The sequence below is a fragment of the Lepisosteus oculatus genome, chromosome 7 (genome assembly GCF_040954835.1).
Source record: "Lepisosteus oculatus isolate fLepOcu1 chromosome 7, fLepOcu1.hap2, whole genome shotgun sequence".
NCBI classification, from domain to species: Eukaryota; Metazoa; Chordata; class Actinopteri; order Semionotiformes; family Lepisosteidae; genus Lepisosteus; species Lepisosteus oculatus.
In genome coordinates, this window is record NC_090702.1 from 17117510 (window position 1) to 17139617 (window position 22108).

Genomic DNA, 22108 nt, shown 5'->3' on the forward strand with positions numbered 1-22108 from the left:
CTTACTCCTGACGCTTAGGAATGCAGTCCAGATGTCCATCTGGCACTCCCTAGACAGATAGGCGCCAATGGATAACCATTGATCATGATAACCAGGCTTACCTAAGTGCATCACCCTTTGGGAGCTGTCCTAGGAAACCTTATCAAAGGAAACCTTAAATCAGCCTGCATGAATAGTTTCTCTGTGGCTGCACCACAAAGATGAACAGAGAGATGAGACCTAATTTGGGAAAGCTCAGAAACACTTAATTCTGCCTTATTAATAAGTCTCGCCGCTACAAACATACAATGAGCAAAACAAAAATAATGTCTGTTTTACATTCTTAAGCAATAACAAGCATGAAGCCAGTTAAGTAGTGTAATAGCTAAAGAATAGTGATTACAATTTATTTTGATTTTAGTATGGGATTACAAAACCCTTAAAAATATGACATATATGACATTTATCTGTATCACTGCTGGCTAACACAGTGAAACACTTGTAAAGTTAATTGAATGGTTATAGTTGCATTACGTCAAAAAAACACTTTTTTATTGGAAGAGAGCAGTTTGATTATTGTATATCAGAGATTCAGACTTCAAGTCATTCATTGTTATCGTGGCTACATTTCAAAAACATAAGACAAATATACATGGTTTTTGAAGGCTAGATGGTTTATACAAACTATTAAAGATTTCATAATGTTATAATATCTAAGGTTGACAAGTAAAGCCTGCAATAGTATTATGTTTATATTATACATTGTGTTATGCCAAGTGTGCAACCGGGGCAGTGCTTAGTCCGAAAAGTGTAAAGGATCAGAGAGTTCCTTAAAAGGCCCGACAGAGAGGGAATCGAGTATTCCAGAACATCTTAGGGAAAGTGATTAGTGAGTGATTGAGTAAGTGAATAATTGAGGAAATGAGTATCTGTACATCGGCACTTTGGAAACCACATTGGGCCAGTACAAAGATTGGAAGCCTGTTTTGGAACTGAAGGACCAGGTGCTCAACATTGGGACGATATTTCAAATGTGTGCCTTGAACCGGACTGAGCAGATTTACTGCACATGCGCTTGAGACCAGGCTGAGGGATGAGTCCACAGATGCAGTGCTCCGAGGGAAAGGCAGCTGTAAAAGGGGTGAGCCATCCAGATCTGAAGATGCACATCATTCCAATGAGCTAAACATGACTGAGGAGTCTGGTTCTGAAGTTGGGTGACATACTCCCAGTCGGGGTGATCATCCTCAAGGTGCATCTTTTGCTGGGCTGATGGAGGCACACACTCATTGGTAGGTCTAGTCCAGAGACCAGGTCAGTGTGCACTGTCAGACTGAGGGAGTCATCTACTGGAGTCTGGGAGCGAAAAGGTTCACACTCAGCAGCTTGGAGAAGCCCTAGCCAGCATAGCCATGGGCAGAGTTTCCAGGTGTAGCCCAAGAGAACTGGAACCCAGGAACAATAAAGCTATGAGGTGGCTGAGGAATAAAGTGGATGAAAGTAGAGGTTGAATAGTGGCCAGTCTGAGGTGAGCACTGAAATTCTGGGCAAACAATGCTGCCCAGGAATAATAATGTGGATTCTGGGCAAATAATGTTGTCCTAATAGCTGCAAGTATGAGGCAGATCCGAGAGAGCGCTGGTGTTCCAATCAGGATTTGACTTTTTGGAGTGCAGGCCAACAGTTGGTTGGGCTGAGGATGTTAGAGATTAATGTTGGAATTCCAGGCAGATGTGGCTGTTCAGGTATTCCGAACTGAGTGCTGGGAATCCAGAAGGACACCCTGCTCTGGATTGAAGCCAAATAACAGCGGCTGAGTTCAGACAGTCAAAGTTGAGCCTTGGGATTCCAGACAGACATGATGCTCTGGGTGAAAGCTAAATAGCGTTGGCTGGGCTCAGGCAGGTGAAGCTGCTCTGAACAGAAGCCAAACAGTGGTGAGAGTGAGACTGCTTGGAGAGAATGCCGGGGTTCCAGGCAGGGTCAGACTGCTCTCAGAACAAGCCGATTCAGCAGCTACGCAGAGGCAGTCTGAGGTGAGTGTTGAGATTTTGGACAAATGAACCTCCTCAAGGTTGAGTGAGGCCGTTCAGAAGAGGAGCTGGGGTTCCAAGAGAGATGAGACCGCTCTGGGTGAAAGTGCTGCTAAATAACACAATCATGGAGTTCTGCTTCACAGGCACTCCTGGATTAAATAGGGAAAGTCTTAATGGAATAATTAGGTCTCTGATTAACAGAGGACAGGCCTGAAAGGGGATCTGGCCACGGTGTAGAGCGCATGGAAAACCATGAGACCCTGTGAGAATGCTCCCAGTTTCCCAGAGAAACACTGGGCCTGGTAACAACAATAGCTGTGATAAAATGACAAAGAATGTTTTGACAATGGCCTCTGCAGTCTACAAATTTGCAATAACACATTTTCAAAAATGTTTAAATGTATGCTGCCCCAAAGAGTTTTTAGCTATGATTCGCCAAACAAAATATTGTAAGTAATTGGAATTAATTTTATTAATATTCCTAATTTGTTACTGTTTAATTATTTATAATTTCCTTCTTGTTTAAAATATCAGCAACGGAATATTCATAAATAATATGCACTGATATTTTCAGCTCTAGGAGAGCAGGGAGTGTACTGTAGTGTATAGAAAGCTATCAGTTTAATTACACATGTAACTTTATTTTTTCTATGTTCTTTTTAGTACGTGGACTTGAATTCTTCAAGAAATCTTCTGATCCTGGGATTTTCAACCTTTAGTGGTCTAGTTCTTCCGACATGGTTTAATTCAAATCCAGAAATCATTGACACAGGTACTTCTCTTTCAACATGAATTATTTGTGTATTTGGAAAGAAGATATTACAGCATAAACAAATGGCTAAACATTTAAAAAAAGATATTATAATGAGGGCAGCACAAAGGCACATAGGTTAATACTGCAGGCTTGCAGTGCTGGGTCCCAGGGCTCAATTCCTAGGATGTTATCTTACTGGAATTTTGGATGTTTACTCCATGTTCACATGGGTTTCCTCTAGTTGCACCGGTTTCCTCCCACACTCTAAAGCCATATGGATAGGTAGAAAAAATTGTGCCTCATCTTGAATGTGTGCATGTTTGTGTCTGTGTATGGGCCCTGTGGTGGACTTGCATCCTGTCCAAGGCAGATCCTGTCTTGTGCCTTTTGCTTGCTGGGATAGGTTCCAGTTCCTCCATGACCCTATATTTGATAAAGCAGTTAGAAAATTTGACCACTCCCACCCACTCAAGATACTGCATCTTCTCCACATGGCCTAAGTTAAGAATGCAAATATGCTAGAAAAGAAAATGCAATCAAAACTATAATTTAAAGTATGCAGAATTTAACAGAAAATAATTTTGAATAGGCAAGAGAGAGAGAAAGTCCTATGGAGTTTTCCCTTACTTTAAATGTTAGTTTTCATTACTTGCCATCAGACCACCCATAATGACACCAATATATTGCTGCCATTATATTACTTCTGTTAATTATCCTGGATGGTAAATGAGCAAATCTAGTTCAAATGGAGTTTATATTTGTTTTAAAAGAAAGGAATTTTGATCTTGCAAATAGTAATTGAGCGTTAGTTGAGTCGAATGCACTGAAAGTTCAGTATCTTACCAACACTAACACGTTGATTGAGAATTTAATTCATAAATGTAATCACCTTTTAAATCCTTATTTTAAGAACTCCAATCACATCTACATCATATCTGCACTCACATCACCTTTTGTGTCAAACAATGCAATGCTAGAAGTTGTATTTCATTGCCTAGGTACTGTATATCTACACTGCGTGCAGCTAGTATGCTGAAACATTTATGATAGAGCAAATCAGCGGACCCCAGCTACAGAAATACATTAATAGTGGGAAATGAAAATCATACAAGAATTCCTCAGAGTCAACAACAGATAAAGAGCAATGGAAAGTTTTATTCACAATTTACGCTTATCATGTGTAAAGCATGAACATTTATCAAACTTTTGTTAAAATTATATCGAGGAAAATTATATTGCGATAATTATCGTTATTGAATTATTGCCAGGCTCTACGCTTGCGGTTGCCTTGGCAGGGCCAGACCAAATGATTTCCGGACGTTCCCCACCCCTGGTTTATAGGAACTAAGGAACCACCCTTAAAGAGTGTAATTATAGCAAATAAGATGTCAACTCAAAATTGGGGAAAGTTTATTAATGCAAGTCTGCAAGACTGGTCTCACCATGAGATAAGACTGGTCTGATCTCATCAAAAGACTAAACTTTCTGTACTTACTGTATAATGCATATTGAAAAATGTAATGTGAACCAGCTTCTTCACTTTACTCTCTTAAAACCTTGTAGGAATGTTTACAGTTATCCTCTCTCTAGAGCAGGGGTATCTAAAACATTTGCCATGAAATGCCAGATTTGATATTAATGTACTTCAAGGAGGCCATAACACAATGCAATACAATAATACAATAAATAGGCACAGTCATTATATAGTATTATTTATCTGTACTGATTTTTGTTTTTGATATTTTAATAAAATGTAGTTATTACTTTTTGAGTATGTTTTTTTTATAGTATTAGCCTGGATTATTTCAAAATGTAAAAGTTGTGATTGCAGTACACAACTTTATAAAATAAAATACAGTAAATAAATGAAATAAATGTAATATAATAATAAATATATAATAAATGATATACCTAGTCTTTATACTACTATAAAACGTGTTTTTACTACGTTTTGCAAGAGTAATAATACAATCAGCTTAACAAAATGTCTAAGTTATCATTCCCCTAAATTACTTACTCTAGAACTCCCTCCCCTCTACACCCTATGAAAATATGGAGAAAGGCACAGTAGTAAATATGTGGGCAATCAAACTAAAAAATTAAAACCAAAAACAAATATGAAGCAGTAATTAATATAAATAATCAACGAAAAAACACACTAAAAATTAAATAAGCATAAGAAAATCATAATCACAAATATGAAAGAAACAAAACACTCAGCTGCTTACAGTTGTGATACTTAGGATACATCTTCAGAATCTGAAAGAGCTAGCTCATTCATGTACTGTAAATAAGAAAATATCTCCAAACGGTAAAAACTCTTGGTGGAACCCTTCAATGCAAGTCTACTTTTTTCCAGCTTAATAAAGTGTATTACAGTATGTCTCTGATCCAGTGTGCATGCAAGAGGGGAGTAGTCCTTTTCCAGCTCCTTAAAATGAGACATTGAGCCAACAGAGAAGTGCTAGCCAGCATTTCAGAATGATGTTTTGCCATGAAGTGCCAGTCAGGAGGATGCCAAACAAGACTGTAAGCAATGCGGGTGGATCTGTACCCGTAAAGGATATTGAATTTGAAAGAGAGCTGATTCAATGAACGGAAACATGTGTCAACAAACAGGTCCTTCAGGCATCTCAGACCCCTGATACAGTATGCCAAGTGTGGAAGGCAAAATCTAACAAGGATGGTAGAAAAGTGTGATCCATTGAAATTAAGGGAAGTGATGGAAAATGATCAGAAACCAAAATTCTTCTAAACTGGGTCCAAGTATTAGTAGTAGTAGCAGCAACCTACAGGGTTAAAGATGTACTGAGTGACTGCGAGAGGAAGGGGTGTGCAGATCAGTGTCAGCAGTAAAGGATGATTACTGTACATGCGCTTGCCTCAATATTGTACCACTTTTACCTTGAATGTTGTAAATGGTATTAACCAGTACTTAATACAGCGGTTATGCAGCTCAATAAAAGAACTGAAAATTGGACAATACCACGCCCCTATCAGTTTAAGTCTCTCTAGAAAAGATTTGCATTTACAGTCTTGTTATTCCATATGAACGAGGATATACAGTATGTGAATCAACAGTTGTCAAAACACGTTTAGGAAGATGGGAATACCCAGAAAAACATAAAAAATCTGGGAGGTACTGTATATTAATCTTTATATTAACCTGAAAGGAGAAGATTTGACTAGGTGGCTTTTTTATCTGATCTACTAAAAAAAGTTTTATGAAGAAAAGATTCTTGAATAATTGTACTGTATATATACACACCTACCTATACCTAGGCAAGTATTCCCCACTCTTACAGCCTTGAATGGGAACATTGAGCGATGTAACTCATCAGCAGCTGCATTAATTAATTAATCTAATTAATCTATGAATTAGCTTCATTACTCTGCTCTCCTCCCCACTAATACCTGGTGTGTGGTTAGCGTTCAAGTGAACTATGGCTGCCATCGCATCATCTAGGTGGGGCTGCACATTGGTGGTGGGGGAGGGGAGTCCCTATTACCTGTAAAGCGCTTTGAGTGGAGTGTCCAGAAGAGTGCTATATAAGTGTAAGCAATTATTATTATTATTATTATTATTATTATTATTATTATTATTATTATGATTATTATGATTATTATTATTATTATTATTAATAGGTTGTAGCTCAGTTTTGTGCAGATTCAGTTTATACCCTGAAACAAACTATTTGAAAATAAAATATTAGGGATGAAAACAGATGGTCTTGATACCTACAACAAGAGGTCATCTGTATATAAAGATACCTTCTACTCCATGTCCCCATGATCCATAACATGAATCTATTGCATATTGTGTAACAATAGTGCCAAAGGCTCAAATGCAAATGCAAAAAGGAGGGGAGACAGAGGACAATCCTGGATTTTCCTAAGTAAATGGAGACCACACAGTTGGGGTGACTTTTAAGTTTTGACATAGCCTTTAATACTATAATATCAATAATTATGAAAATAAAAAAATTAAAATACTTATGGGTTTTAACAGTGAAAAATGAAAAGTGTGAAAGAGCATGAGATTAATGTGCTTACTGTATTCAGCACCTATTGGGAAGTACTTCCAGTACTTTCCAGGTGTGTTAAAAGCAAAGAAAGTAAGAAAGCATGTCCCATGATAGTAAAAACATAGAAAGATATGGAACTTCAAAAAGTGAGTGGTTGAAAGACATTTAATTTACCTTCAACCTTGGTGTGCTAAACATACTAAACACAAATTTTATATATTTTGTCTTGTTGACCACTGTACGAAAAATAACGGGTTCTTTATCATAAACATGCAATAGTGTTCTTATTTTGAAAGATCATTACTGTTAAGATGACAATAAGTAATACTGAGCAATTTTCTATACTTTGCAAAAGGGGTTTGAGCTTATATTTATGAAGTAATGGGATTTCATTTTCCCTTATATTACATGTTAATACCTTTGACAGCTAATTTAGAAACCCATTACCTTTGTCAACTGGGGGAATGTGCTGATAAACTGTATATCAGTTGCTGAAGGTCTGAAAAGCAAGTTGTACAGGCTCTGAGATGAGTGATTAGTGTTAGTTATCACCTGTAAACTCTGTTTAAGAGACTGATAAGGCCAACATTGCATGTGCTGATACTGTAAGTGTGAAGAAGCATGCCTTATTTCATAAATAGCAGAGCTTGTGTTTTTATGTGCAAAACAGGATTGGCAAAAGGCAAAGTTCAAGGGACATTACATGACATAAAGTAACATTGAAAACGTGAGGTACTTTTCATTTCCTAGATATCAGCAATATAACAATAGCAAAATTGTTGCAATTCTACAATTATTGCTATTGCTCGTTAGTCTTACTTGTACAAGCCAAGCACAATGACTTTCCATTCATTTCTACAAAGAAACTTCTCCTTAACCACATATTACTTTTCTTTGATTGAATCACATAATTATAGGCCATTATTATTATGGTTAAAAATCTAAAGTAAAGTAAAAAAAAAGTAAAGTTTCAGAGAAAGTACACAGGTCTCAACTTGTCATTTTTTCCACTGTTATCATGCATAGACATATCATGCATAGACTGTTTAAATACATCCTTGACATTATAAGGGCACTGCGATAGACATTGTGAACCACAGGGAGTGCTGTGTATGCAAAACTGTTACGGTAACATTGCCAAGGGCACCCGCATCGTGTGCGAGTTATGCAGGCTCAGACAAAACATAAATTGAATCCTTCCTCACGGCTCTGACTGCAATTGCCTTGTGGGCTGAACAGATGGCTGCATGTTGAAACCCCTGCTCTTGAGCATCCCTAAGATGCCCTCTAGTGGCTCTAGAGGACACTCTTGAGATTCAGCTGCTCCAACATACCTCTAACATTATGGGAGGGAGCTAAACCAGATATAGAGGGAAAACATATAAGGAGTTGAAGAAATAGATAGAGTTAGATAAACACAATATCTAGTGAAATCACAACAGCCATTTGTTTTATGAAGACTTTGGTTTTGGGGTAAACACACTGGAACTATCATCAAAAACAAATGTGTTTATTTATTTCTGTCACAATTGCAGTGCTGGAACAAACTGCAAACAGGCAAAAGCCATTAAGCCCAAGTGTTCAAATATGAAAGGTCTCAAAATACGAAAGGTACCTCACAGAGACAATTACAGTACCTAAAGACTTTGAATATTAATTAGACATTGTTGAGAAAAGGTGTTTAAAATGGAAAAGAAATACAAATACAGGAGTTCTTTATACAGTATATAACATATGCACTGTATAAGGAGTTTGCAATGTCAATATTTAATCTTTTTGTATTTTGTTACATGTGAAAAGTTGCTTAATTCTATTTTTATGTCTGAATCATTAATAAAATGAGCATAAAAAGATCAGGATCATATTGATCAAATACAAAAGACACACAAGGAGCAATGAAATTAAATGAACTTTTATAGGTTGTAAACAAGTCATGTACAAACCTCAACTTCATTGTTTTACAGAATACACATTTTAAACCGCCACTTTCCTTGAGGTGGTTTCTCATGGTACTGGTGCGGCCAGAACAAGTCAGAACACTTACTAGCATTATGTTTTTCTCTTTTCTTTTATAACAAAAAAAAAAAAGAATAAACAAAAGGGGAAAGGGCCATAATTCTGAAGTAGTCTCAGCAGCCAACCGTGATAAAAGTAGATATATTTGCTACACAAATAAAATTTCATTCATTTTAATCTGTACTACTAACAAAACTCCAATGTGTACAAACTCCATTCACCTGTTCCATTATCCTAACAACAGAAGTATAGAAATCTCACTGCTCATTTTTTAGATTTTTACTTCACTTCAACACCTATTTTGTGTTATAAAATTTTGTATACCTATTTTGTATGTTTGTGTTATAAGAGGAAAGATTTTTTAGGATTTCTATCCATATTATTACTTAACAAATATTCTTAAGTAATATTATTACTATATCCATATTATTACAAAGTTGCCAAGAAATGTACTCTCGTCTGCTTTGTTTTATTTAACTTAATTTTTTTTTGTGATTAAGTATTTTTTGTTTTATAATATTACTGGTTAATTATGTCTTCTGTTTTTCATTCACTCTAGTTATGGTGTTCAAATATTACAGATTTAATAGAGAGTAATGATTTTTTACACAAGTATGATAAACTTCTTAACTAAAATGTGAGAAAATGTTAATACAAATGAAATGTTGGCAAAGGTGTGTAGTTTGCAGTGAATCAGCTTAATTTTTTTACATGCCCCTTTCGCATGCCAGTATTCAGAGCAATAATATTCTGAGTAACTACCATAATCTTACAATTAATATCTTATATTTAAACCATTTGTATCTAACACACCACAGGTGCCACCTATCAATCTTCTTAGAGCAGCAAATATTCATTGGGCAATATGATTCAGCATTCTGAATCATAACAGGCCATAGTGCACCTATCTTACTAAAGCAACAGGTTTTGATGAGCATTTTGATTGGTTGCATCTGTATGTTCTTAAGACCAGAAAGTTCAAAATGCTAACCTTGTAACTTGACATCCCTTTTAATGCCCAAACAGACCAGCAAGAGAAATACCATGCATCCTAATTTAAAAGAATATGTGCTAAATCTCTCTTCCTACAATTGTTCTATAAAAGTAAAATGGTATCTAACCCTTTGTGCTAAAAACATTAACTTAATCAGAAACTGGTCTCCAAGACTGATCAGATAAAGGTCCTCTCAGCTAGCATAATTCTGTTCCCTATTTCCCTGTCTGTTCTCTGTGTCCCACCTTTCTGGTCTCTCTTTCGGTCTACTATCTCGTCTTATGCTTTATTTCTGTGTGTTGTATGTATATTCTTTATTATGATTAACCAGAGTAATGTATTTCAACATAAAATCCCTGATGATCCTCTGTCTTTTTTCATTATGTAAGCTCTGAGTTGCAACTGATTCAATTTTTTTACCCTTTTCAGTTGAAACTATTTTTGTGTCTTAAGACTTGGATTTGTATCTCTGCTTACTATTAATGATCTTACATGGCACTGATGTTTAATATAAAGCTGTTATGCTATGTATTTATTCCCCTCCATGTGAACCTCACTTAGTTAATTTTGTTTGACTATGTTTTCCTACTTTCTCTCTACACTGAGTGGCAGGGCCTTTAGTTGATGCTGTTTATGCTAGAAAAGACTAAATCTTTTGTTTTTGTGATTGTTTAAACTTCTGGATTTTGGGCTTTTCACATTTGTCATTTTTATTTTTTTTACAGTCATACATGCATATAAGATGTTTTAAAACTCTCTAGGATGGTTGCTTTCAAAGGTGTTTTAAAACATTATGTTTAGTAGACTTGTGTTTTACTCGGTGGTTGGATTCCTGACATACTGTAGCACGTATGTTCTCAAAATCACATCTACAATTGAAAGAACGCCCCTTTAGACCCTCCTATTCCCCTCCCTTAAACAAGTAAACTCAATCGTTAGTGTAATATATGTATGTGTGTAGTTAGAAGTATTATGAAATACAGTACTGTACAGTATATAAAATAGCTTAAGAACGAATAATAATAAAATGTAGGGAACACTCATTATAATCTCCTAGTGATGATGAATATGAAAGGAGTGTGCAGATTAGTATAATAAAGACAATTATGATAAGCGTGCTCATCTCTATTCTATCTAACCAGATGGTTTGAGAGTTGTCAACTTCATTCTTGTTTCTTTTCCCTCCAAACTAGTTTTTGGTTTACGAGCCACATTGAGGGTGAAGCTACTCCAAAAAGAAAGAACTAATAAAGAAAGCACCGGTGTGCTATAGGACTAGTTCCCTGTAACTATTTCCCAAAGTGTAGCTCAGGTGTGTGCTGTGCAAGATTGAAATGGCCATTTCTGCTTTGTTTCATTTTTCTTTTTTTTTATCTCCAAATACATACATTTGCATAACAATATTTGGCAGGAAATGTGAGTCTACTATAGTTTATTATTATATAAGTATTGCACATACACTTGGCACCTACTCCATATTTACCTTCCTTGTGTTTTTCTCTTCAGATTATCATACCTTTCCAGTCCAGATTACCAATTTCTTCAAAATTCTCTTGATTCTACCCCTAAACTGATTTTTACCCTTCTCATTCAGGTGTAATCCATTGCTCCAGTACAGAAAGCCATTGCTGTTAAAAGGGTGCTGAGAGTGTCTGAGAAAGCTGAATCCTTCTGTGACACACCATGTCTTCAGCAATGCATTTTTGCTCTATTTCTTTTTGCAGTTGCTTAGTTGCTTTGTGCAGCCAGTTCCCTAATAAATATCACCAAATATGGTTTGTTCTAAGGCTTGTTTCCAAGGATTTAAAATAGTTTTGCAAAGAAAGTGTTGTAATATTATTATTTAGGTGGGTAGCTGCGTCAGCATGCGTAGGCAGCAAAGGAACAAGTAATAGGTTTATTCCATGCTGAAAAAAAGAAGAAAGAGAACACAACGTTTCGGCCGTGGAGCCTTCTTCACGTGAAGAAGGCTCCACGGCCGAAACGTTGTGTTCTCTTTCTTCTTTTTTTCAGCATGGAATAAACCTATTACTTGTTCCTATATTATTATTTATATGGTAATAATAATTTATGTTTTAGAACAGTGAATTTCTTCTGAATAAAGAATGGAAAATATAGCAATGGACACAATAGGAAACTACTAGAAAATGTACTTTAATATAAGAACAGGAGGCATTTCTCAACACAAAGGGTTGTGGGAGTATGGCCAGCTGTTGATGCATATTGGGTTTATAAAAGAAAAAATGCTTCACAAGATCCTTGGATCAATAAGCTACATACTATTAAATGAGCTAAACAGGCCAAACGGCTTCTTGTTTATAATCAATTTTAGGTTGTAATGAATGTTATTTTAATGTCTTAAACAAAAATGGTGTTTAATTAGCATATTAGCCAATGTAATGCCATCAGTACACAATAAAATCATATTTCAAGATTTACAAATGGATAGTCATAAATCTGTACAAAGTCACACATTGCTATACAGAATGTACCTGTATAAAAAATATACAGTATATATATATATTTTACTGTGATGTAAACACAGTGTAAACAGTTGTTCATATCTTCCAATTTGGAAAAACAAATTAAAAGAAATGCATTGGGATTATGCATTGAAAACAGCTTATCCTTAGTAAGTCTGAGGTCATCTTGCTTCTGCCCTGTAAAGCTTATCCGCCATTGATGGGAATTGTCTGGTTTCCTGAGGTTGAGATTACTTAAACCATAATCTCCTTTCTAATCGTGTGGTAGTAGTAATCTCCTGTTAACATATATAAAATGTTTTCTTGTGCATCTCTTGCTTCTTTGTTTGTTGAGTTCACACATATTACCCTTTGTCTCAAATTTAATCATTCACTTGTTTAAATATCTTGTGTAAAATAAACAGAATGTCATAGCTCCTTCAGAAATTAAACCCATTTCTTGATTTTCATATGATTCTGTTTACAATTTACAATAAACTTGACATTTGATTTTTTTTAATTAAATTAATTACAGTTGGTTTCACTGATTTCATTAAGCATATTTTTCTATTTATGAATGCTTTCAAATGAAGATACTATAAATGTAAATGTTTAAATGAATTTTAATCATGGTAGGTTATGCAGTTTTTCAAAAATATTGTCTTCAAACATTGCCTCTGTATACAGTATATACAATAATAATATAATAATATTTAATGAAAACCCTAAATGCTCAAACTGAAGTCTTCTATTGGTAAAATAAGTTATATTTAAACTAAAGAGAAAAAATGTAATATGTTGATTGCATAAATATTGACACCTGAGAACTCAATATTTGATTAAAACACCTCTAGCAGGCTTGGTGCATTGTATGCTCATTCTTATTGACACAATTTTTTCAGGCTCTTAGTTTGCTTGGTGTTTGCTCATGGACAGTAATGTTCAAGTATTCTCATTAGGCTTCAACTCTTTTTTAGAGTAGAAATGGTGTCGACTGAATAATGTACTATGATGGGTTTGCATCAGATGTAACACTAAGATAGCATTTAGACAAAAAAAAACTATTTTGTTTTGTCAGACCACAAAGCCTTTTGCGGCAATATTATTTAGGTGTTTTGTTCAAACCCCATGCAGGATTTGAGATGTTTATTTTTCTGTTCCGTCCCTTTTTTGAGATATTGTTGACCCATGAACATTTTCTCCTGCCTCTTCCACTGAACTCTGTAACTGTTTCAAAGTTGCCACTGGCCACTTTTCTCAGTTTCCTCCTTGTTTGGCTGCTCATTTTGGAGGATTTAGTGACTGTGTGGGTGCCTTTCACTTCTTAATGATCAACTTCACCACATTCAAAAAGTTATTTTGCTTCTTTGAAATGTGTTATTCTCTTTTCTTGATCTGTGCTTTTCAGCGAGAGATGTTTTGAAAGCTCCTAGGACTTCATTGTTGAATCTTTATCATATAAACCCTAAAAACTACTATTCATGCACACTCATCTGAAGGTGTGGACCATTAAGGTAATTTTGTGCACCTACAGTATGTTGTGTTAACATTTGCTACAGCAAAGGGTTTAAATGATTAAGCAATTGCAACTGTTCCATTCTTTCACATTATCTATTCACTTCTTTTTACTTTTTTCTTTGAATTTGAAGATCACTCATAAATAGTTTTGACTGAAACCCAGGATTCCTGTGAACAATATTAAGTTGTTTCTACTTTCTTTTTCAGGAATTGAAGAACTTGACCAAGTTATAATGGTTCTCTTCACAACACATATGTTTATTGGTGGATTCTTTGGATTTATTTTGGATAATACCATACCAGGTAAAGTTCAATATTTTTTCATTTAAAAGTTTGGGCTTGAATAATTTAGATGTGGCCTGAGGTAAACCTTTGTAATTAAAATATTTAACAATACATTTTTCATATTTAACCAATAACAACAAATGACATGTATGTGTATACATTGTGTTCATTATACCGTATACTGTAATTGTTATATATATTAGTTAGTTTTATGAACTTAGGTATAAAATAATTAATCAAATTTAATGTAAAGTAAGATATAAAATAATGTTGTACAAAAGTTTGTTTGTTGTGTGAATCACAGTAAACATCACGACCGCCAGTCATCAGAGATCAACCCACAAACAAGCTAACCAGTTCCAGCAATGGAATAATGACAACAAACGCCAATGTACTGTACAGTACATGTTAAGCTATCACCACCTGCTGTACCATTCTGCACTCAGCTCTATTTAAACCCTTGAAACTCGCTACTCGCTGCTCGGTATTGATTTCTCTCCTAGAAAGCTCCTACCTTGCTCCTTTTTGAGAACCTCTTTTGTACGACCACATTCGGCTTTTGGAACTTACCTTTGCTCTTGACCATGAACCCGCCTGTCGATTCGGTTTGGACACCTGTGTTGTTTCTTCCTCTATTCTCTCTCTTGTCTGCAAAGAATCCTTCTACTTCATCACCTGGGTTCAATTACAGTAAATTATGGTTGTGTAATAACCCTACAATCACCTGTATTTTATGTGTCTCTGGGTTTTGCCAAGACAAACAGAGAGAAGTAAGCAAGGTACAACTCAAAGAGCACATGCACAGAGATCAGCAGAAGTAATGTAAAAAATAGATATTAGCAAAGATATATACAGCAAAAAGAAAAACATTTTTTTTGCAATAATACCAAAACCCACAGTCCATTCAATTAAAAAATTATGCCCCTTTCACAGCCTACAGTATATTAAAATATCTAATTTAATAAATGAAAATATAAATTAAATTATTTTTAATTCAGGCTATGAACTGAAGGGTTTTTTAATTTATTGTAATATACCTAGTAGTTTAAGTGAGTTCTGGCAAAATGTGTTTAGGGAAGCTAAGGATAGAACGTCTTCGTAATGCTATAGTCAAGTGTGGCACACCCATGGGCAGGGTGACATGTGAGGGATCTTTTGAAGCATGGTCTAAGATAAATGCTGCTCTTTTATATACAGTAAGGGAAACACAAAAATAACAAAATAAGACCCCCAGTCTTTTTGCACTGTTTTATATTTTTTCTTCATGACTGCAAGTGATATTCAACACATACTACAGACACCACCTTCTAGCTTGATCTTGTCACGTTTGCTGCTGTAAATGATATTGGTGGACCAGTAGGTGACACTGTTCCCCGGTCCAGAATTTCCAAATTAACACCCAAGTATGGTGACCAGTGATAATATAACATAGGAGTTTAGCAATAAATACAATTTGGTCTTATTGTGTATCTCCAGTAGCACAACTGGTGAAGCAATTCCCTTCTTGTCTGATATTCTCTGCAGTGTGCCTGCTGGCACATAATGGGTGCTACACATCACCCTTTTTATTCACTGCATTTCAGTGGTTGAAGTGAGCCCTCTCGTATATGTAAAACTTTTTGTGATAAAAAGATTTTATAAATTCAATTATTCCTAATTATTATATTTAAAAAATGCTCTTTATATTAATTATATTATAATAAGGATTTAGACTTGAATAACATACTGCCTCTTTTCCATTTTGCAAGCCTATAAACATAGTGATTAGCGCATGTTAAGTATTACCGGTATTTCATAAATTTTAATGAATGATATTACTTCTGCACTTGAAAAATATTTATAGAATAACATCAAAGCTCTAAAATTCGTACTAAACAATTAAGATACTAAAGAATTACAGTATATCATCTGTGTAAAACAAGCTCCAGAAATTTATTTTCAGTTTCTTTCCAATTTTTGCAATAGACTTTTTTGTAATGACTCTTTTTTTGTCCAGGAAGTATAAAACAAAATGCATGTTAATATTTGATAAAATGTTTACAACTTTTGGTAAACGAGTTCCAAGAAACGTAGCTGCTGGGAATTGCCTTTTGTCTCAGTTCTATGAATAAAGGAAGGAAGTAAAATAAAGGGAAAACGCTACTGTCACCCATGAACTTGACTTGTTGTGTGTGCCAGTTTTAAAAATGCTTTATAATCAGATTTATTTTGGCATTCCATCACAAAGGAAAAAGGAGAAGATTAAGCAAAGTCACCAGAACCATTTGTAAAAAAACAGAAAATGGAAGATAACATATGTATAAGAAGACAAGAAAGGCCACAAATGAGAGAAAGCTGTTGGTTCCTTGGCCCCTTTGGTTGGTAGCAGTATAATATATAATATAATATGATAATATTGTCCATCTGTTCATCATCTGTTTTTTTTTTTTACAGAGGCCAGGATACTAACATGGCTGTGTAGATTGTTCCATACTCCCAAACACTTTTGGCTAAAGAAGTTCTTCTTTTAATTGGATTTAAATAATCTTCTGGATAGTTTCAGTTTTGTTGTCCCCTGTTTCATTCTATGAAAAGTCTGCTGGGTTGACTATTTCAGTGCCTTGGAGGATTTTGAATATTCTATAATGTCCCTTTATAATCTTTAGAATATATATACAAGATATTTTCTTTTAAGATCTCAGTGTTCCCCATTTTGTATTTATTGTTTGTTTTTGCTGCCTACATGCAAAACCATGCAAAAACATGCAAAACTAAGCCCTCATTAAACCCTGTCTGCGTTAAATGTCACCTCCCAGGTGTTTGTTCAATCTGAATTGTTTCAAAATCTTTTGAAGTTCATTTTCTGTCTACACTTCTGCAATGTTTTATAATCCCTCTAATTTGGTATCATCCAAAAACTTTACTAATTTTAACTACCCTATACCAGAATATACAGTAGATCACTGATATAAATTAAATACATTAGCAGTCCTACTATAGTACAGATTTTTGTGGCTCCAATCTGTACCCCAATTTGAGTACTCCTCAATTACCTGTATGCATTGTTTTCTGTTTAAAAAAACAATTCTCAAAAACATTTCCATGAATGCTTACCATGTACGATCTGTACAAAAAATCTATAAATATTACATCATATGTTTCGTGTGTGTCCATTACTGTTGTTGCTTGTTCAAAGAACTCTAACAAGTAAGTCAGGTAAGGCCTACTTTTCCTGAATCCATGTTGAATATTTCCTAGGATATTATTTCCATATATAGAACCTCAAGTTTAGTTAAATTTTTGTCCATAAATGTATGACCAATAGAAGTCAGACATATTGTTCTTTGAGTACTTGAGTAAGTTTTCTCACACTTTTTATGTATATATTACTTTAAAAAGTCTCCAGTTCCTAAGTATCACTGATGATTTAAGACACTGATGACAATGTTTTGTCAGTGGCTTCAGAATTTTTTATTTCCTTGAGTGTAATTTGTAAATGACCAAATCTAGGAATTTATTAATCTTTAGTTCTTCTTGAATCTTAACAACTTCTGCCTTTTCTAGACTAATACTTTTGCATTCCCACATTGTTCCAAAACTCGCTAAGTTTCCAAAGGGCCTCAATGACCAAATGATGACACTTCAACTCCATTTGGGAAAAAAACAAGTGTACAACAATTTCTTCTTTTGCCTGTTTGCATATTATTGACTCTTTCCTTAGAGAACACCTGAGTGAAATATCAATTTTGTACATAAGGCATTTCTTTTTTCTTTCCCATTTTTGTCTTGAATAACGTACTTCATTCTTCATGGGATGACTGTTGTTGGACTGCAATAAGTAATTTATTTTAGCTCCTAGTGTAATATTCCTAAGTTCAAGTTTTATTCTTTCTACCTATGCTTGCAGTTCCTTATACTCTTTTTCTTAAACTTAAACCTGATGTTTTTTTAAATATCTTAGAAAGTTTTTTTTTCATTTTAACTTATGTTTTTCCTTTTTGACTGTTTTTAGCATTAATTAACTCTCTGTTCTACATTTTGTTCTATACACAGAATTTGTTAAATTGCTGCCATCCATTTTCTACAGATTTCATGTCTATGCTTCTCATTTTAGTTCTTTTAAACTATGTCTCATTTCTTCAAAGTCTTTTTTCTGAAAATTGTAATCATTTGATTTGCACTAAATCTGAACATAGCTTCCTGTTGATCTTCTCATTACTGTTTGTTTTACTCTTTCTTGATTGAAAAGACAAGACAATTTCCTATTTTAGGTGCTCTGATAATCTAGCCAAGAAAGTTATCATTAACAATGTTTGCCATTTTACTTTCTGCTTCTGATATTCCTGTAGGTCTTTCGTGTCTTTTTTGGGAAAGTTGAAATGTCCCATATCAACTTTTGCTCCTTTCACACATTAATTCTTATTCATAGTTGAAATACAATCAATATATGCAATTGGTAATCTACAGCATACTCCAAACATACCTTTAAAACAATTCTTAATAAAACAGACCTGTATAAATAAAGATATTTTTTCCTTAAACCAAATATTTTTTTTATATATATACTGTAGTTCTATAGCTCCACTTTTCCCGTCTCTCTGGAATTATGTCAAAGTAACTGTTACTAGGATACACAAATCTGTACATAATAAAACTGTTCAATAATGATTTTTAACTTCAAGAGCTTCATCAACTTCAGGATCCAATGAGTAAAAAAGAACTGTCCCTCACAGACAGATGTTCATCTGCATTTCTAAGCCTGTGATTGTGCACTTAAAGATGGATTTTCAGGCCCTGGTTAAAAGTATTACACAGAATAGGGGAAAAGACCTTTGGAACCTTCATTCCACTTGCTGAAGGAGAGAGATGCTACATGTTATTTGGATTGAATTTTGAAGCACATGAAATACTGAATCCGCACTGGAAGCTACCTTTGATATTAATACTTGTGAACAAAAATAAAGCTCTTAGGTGATATAATTACATTTAATTAAACCATTATGTATTTAAACATGGTATTGAAGCTTCATCTGTAAATTGGATAATGCCTCATCATCTGTTTTTCATTTAAAATGTATTTCAGGCACAGAAAAGGAAAGAGGGATTAAAGCTTGGCGTGAACAAATATACCAGAACAGTGGAGGAGGTAGAAAAGACCTATCTTGCTATGACATTCCATTCTGCAATGAATGCCTCCACAAGCTAAAGTGTGCCCTGCATATCCCCTTCCTTCAAACATATAGGACTGCTGAACAAAGGACAAGAAATTAGAATACCTTTCACTTTATATCAGTCTATTCATTAGTGTCTGTCACAACTGTAACTTGATGCTTCAACTTAGCAAAGTCTGTGTTCTACTAATTATATAAAAAAGATGAGGAACATTCAGCTTCAAAGAAAATGTATTTGTGGGGATTGCAATTATATTTGTACAGTATATGCAGTACCAAATTGTTGTCTAAACTGCATCAAATTATTAAACAACAATAAAGAAACCATTCATAAATGCAGTCCACTTTTATATTTTTTAACTTAAAAAAACAAATGTTTTTAACTAGACTCACTTTTCAGAGAAGGGAACTTTGTTTTAAGAACAATGCAGTCCAGAAAGTGTGTGAAATTGAACTCAGTTTTTTCTAGGTTTTTTGAAGGTTTTGGGTGTGAACATTTAAAACATCTGCTGGAAGTTTACAAATAATATCCATAAAGAGCGAGCAAAGAAGAAAGAATTAATACAAAATATCAATATAATATAGAATAATTAAATAAACTAATATAAAACATGTATCATAAAAGAAATATAACAAAATCCAAAAAGTGGTGTATCCAGTTTTAATGTTCGTTAAATACACTGAGCGGCCAATTTATTAGGTACACTGCTGATCAGATGCATGTCTTCATGGCAGCAGTGTACTCATCAGCAAATTGACTTTTTCACCAGGATAGTACTCCATGCCACAAGGCTGGAAAAGTCCTGGAATGGTTCCAGGAACTTGACTATGTATGAAGTTAGCTTAATGGAGTGGTCTCCCCTGTCACCAGATCTTAATCCCATTCAGCATCTGTGGGATGAAACAAAACAGGCTATTTGGAGTAGAGATCCACCACCAGCTAATTTGCAAAAACTGTGGGGCACACTGGAGTCAACATGGGTCAGTATCCCTGTGTTGCACTTTCAACACCTTGTTGAGTCCATGCCCCCAATAATTTCAAGTTGCTCTGAAGGCAAAAGTGGGATCAACTCACTAATAAGCAGGGGTACCTAATAAAGTGGCCACTCAGTGTATATTTTCACATACTCTGTTCATCACACATACAAAATATTCATGTTTTTTAAACCTTTATTTAAGCAGGTAAGTGAATGGAAATCAAAACCAGGAGTTTGTCAGATTTGTGCATTCATGGAACAATTTGTATGAATTTCTTCAAGACTGCAAACAGAAGCATTACAATAGGGATAATGTTTATGTCTATTCTGTTTACCATCCCAACTCTAATAGTATATTTTTGAAGTGTGATTCTGCATTCTCTGCTGGTCCAACAGCAAATTTTCTCTAGTCTTTGTCTCATTCCCTCATTATTTCATGTTGTAGAGTAGCGCTGTAGTGAAGTCCAGGGCTTAGTAGTGTGGTACTAGCATGAAGCAGTATACCCTGCTCTGCACTAGAGATATTAACAAGACATGGCCTGCAGGTTCTCTCATTAAACGTAACACATAAACAGACAAAAGAGATGTCCTAGTTTTTCAGCTAAAAAAATATTTCTTTCTTAATGCTTCTCCAGTCTATTTCTCTGCCGTGACAATATTATTATAGATCCCTGACTGACCTCGGTATGAATCAGGTATTTCAAGTGTTATATAGTCAAGTCAAAGGACCCAATTGTACAAAATCATGATGTCTCCTGAACATTTTGTACCCTGTACTTTTAAAATCATCCTCTTCATTCTTTGTATATCAAGTTTTGGACTCTTTTATCATGTTGTAATTGTTTGCTAGGTCTTTTCCTTTTAAAACAGCCTTTATTCCAATGCTGGTAGTATTGAGCTATAAGAAACCAGTTGCTTAAGGGTTTTGGTTCAAATGTGTATTTTGTCTGTCTGAACTTCATTAGTTTATCAACTGTACTGTATTAATTTCAGTTAACACCTTGAAAAACTATCTATATTGTTTAGATCTTGAAAAAATATGACTTTTTAAGTTGCATCAATCAACTAATTAAATAATAATTAAATTAAGAATCATTTAGCTTTATTAATTAAATTAGCTTGTAAATATACGCGGTTACATTTTCCTTCCAATTTACAAACGTTTATTTAAGCCAAACAAATATTAATTTAAATATTTCAGTATGCTTTCCAGACATACAGTTTATGTAGTTCTTAAGTGTACTAATTATTGTTAAGTATATCCTTTTTAAGGCACTTTTCAATTTATTCCCATTATTTTAAGCATGCAGACACACAACAAATTAAAATTGGACAAGTAAGGGAGCAAATAAAAAGCTCAGTACTTTTTAAAGATTGTATAAATAACTTTCAAGTACATTTTTCTGGATATACATTATAATAGAACCTTCATTAATGTATATGATAGCATCTAAAAAAAGTGTCTGAGTGTCTTAATATGCAGCTATTGGTATTTTAGAAATCCTTTTGAAGAGTTTCAAGACTACTGTTGTGGGAAAGAAGAACATCTGAAACAGTTTATCTGACACTGCCATCAGTTATGCCAAAGGCCACATGTGACACATAAAACATGACCCTGGAGCTCATAATGTGTTCATTACACATGAGTAAAAACGGAATATGTAACTGAACTGGTAATTTTTTAACCTCCATTTAATCTTGCAATTGAACACTTTTTTTGTGTTTTTAGGGCAAAGAAAATGTGACAATAACTTTAACTGCTATTTGAAGCTTGATCAACACTTGATTTCTTGTGAACCTAATCAATTTCCCTTGTTTTTTTGTGTACCGTTCTTTTGATTTTTTTCTTCCTTGTGGTGTATTTGTTATGGTTGTGCTAACCAGATAAAATAAATAAAAAGACATTTCCACA

The 22108-nt window shown here is 34.5% G+C and overlaps 1 protein-coding gene across 2 annotated transcripts in view; it reads left to right on the forward strand.

Annotated features, from left to right (window-relative positions):
• The window catches only part of LOC102682847 (solute carrier family 23 member 2), a 57683-nt gene extending 38137 nt beyond the window's left edge, over positions 1 to 19546 (forward strand). For both annotated transcript variants that reach the window (XM_015352758.2, XM_015352757.2), the window contains 3 exons: positions 2679 to 2787; positions 13992 to 14087; positions 19132 to 19546. In XM_015352758.2, the coding sequence (XP_015208244.1) occupies positions 2679 to 2787; positions 13992 to 14087; positions 19132 to 19319 (393 nt within the window). In that variant the 3' untranslated portion in view covers positions 19320 to 19546. The remainder of the gene's footprint in view (positions 1 to 2678; positions 2788 to 13991; positions 14088 to 19131) is intronic.
• The last annotated feature ends 2562 nt before the right edge of the window (positions 19547 to 22108 follow it).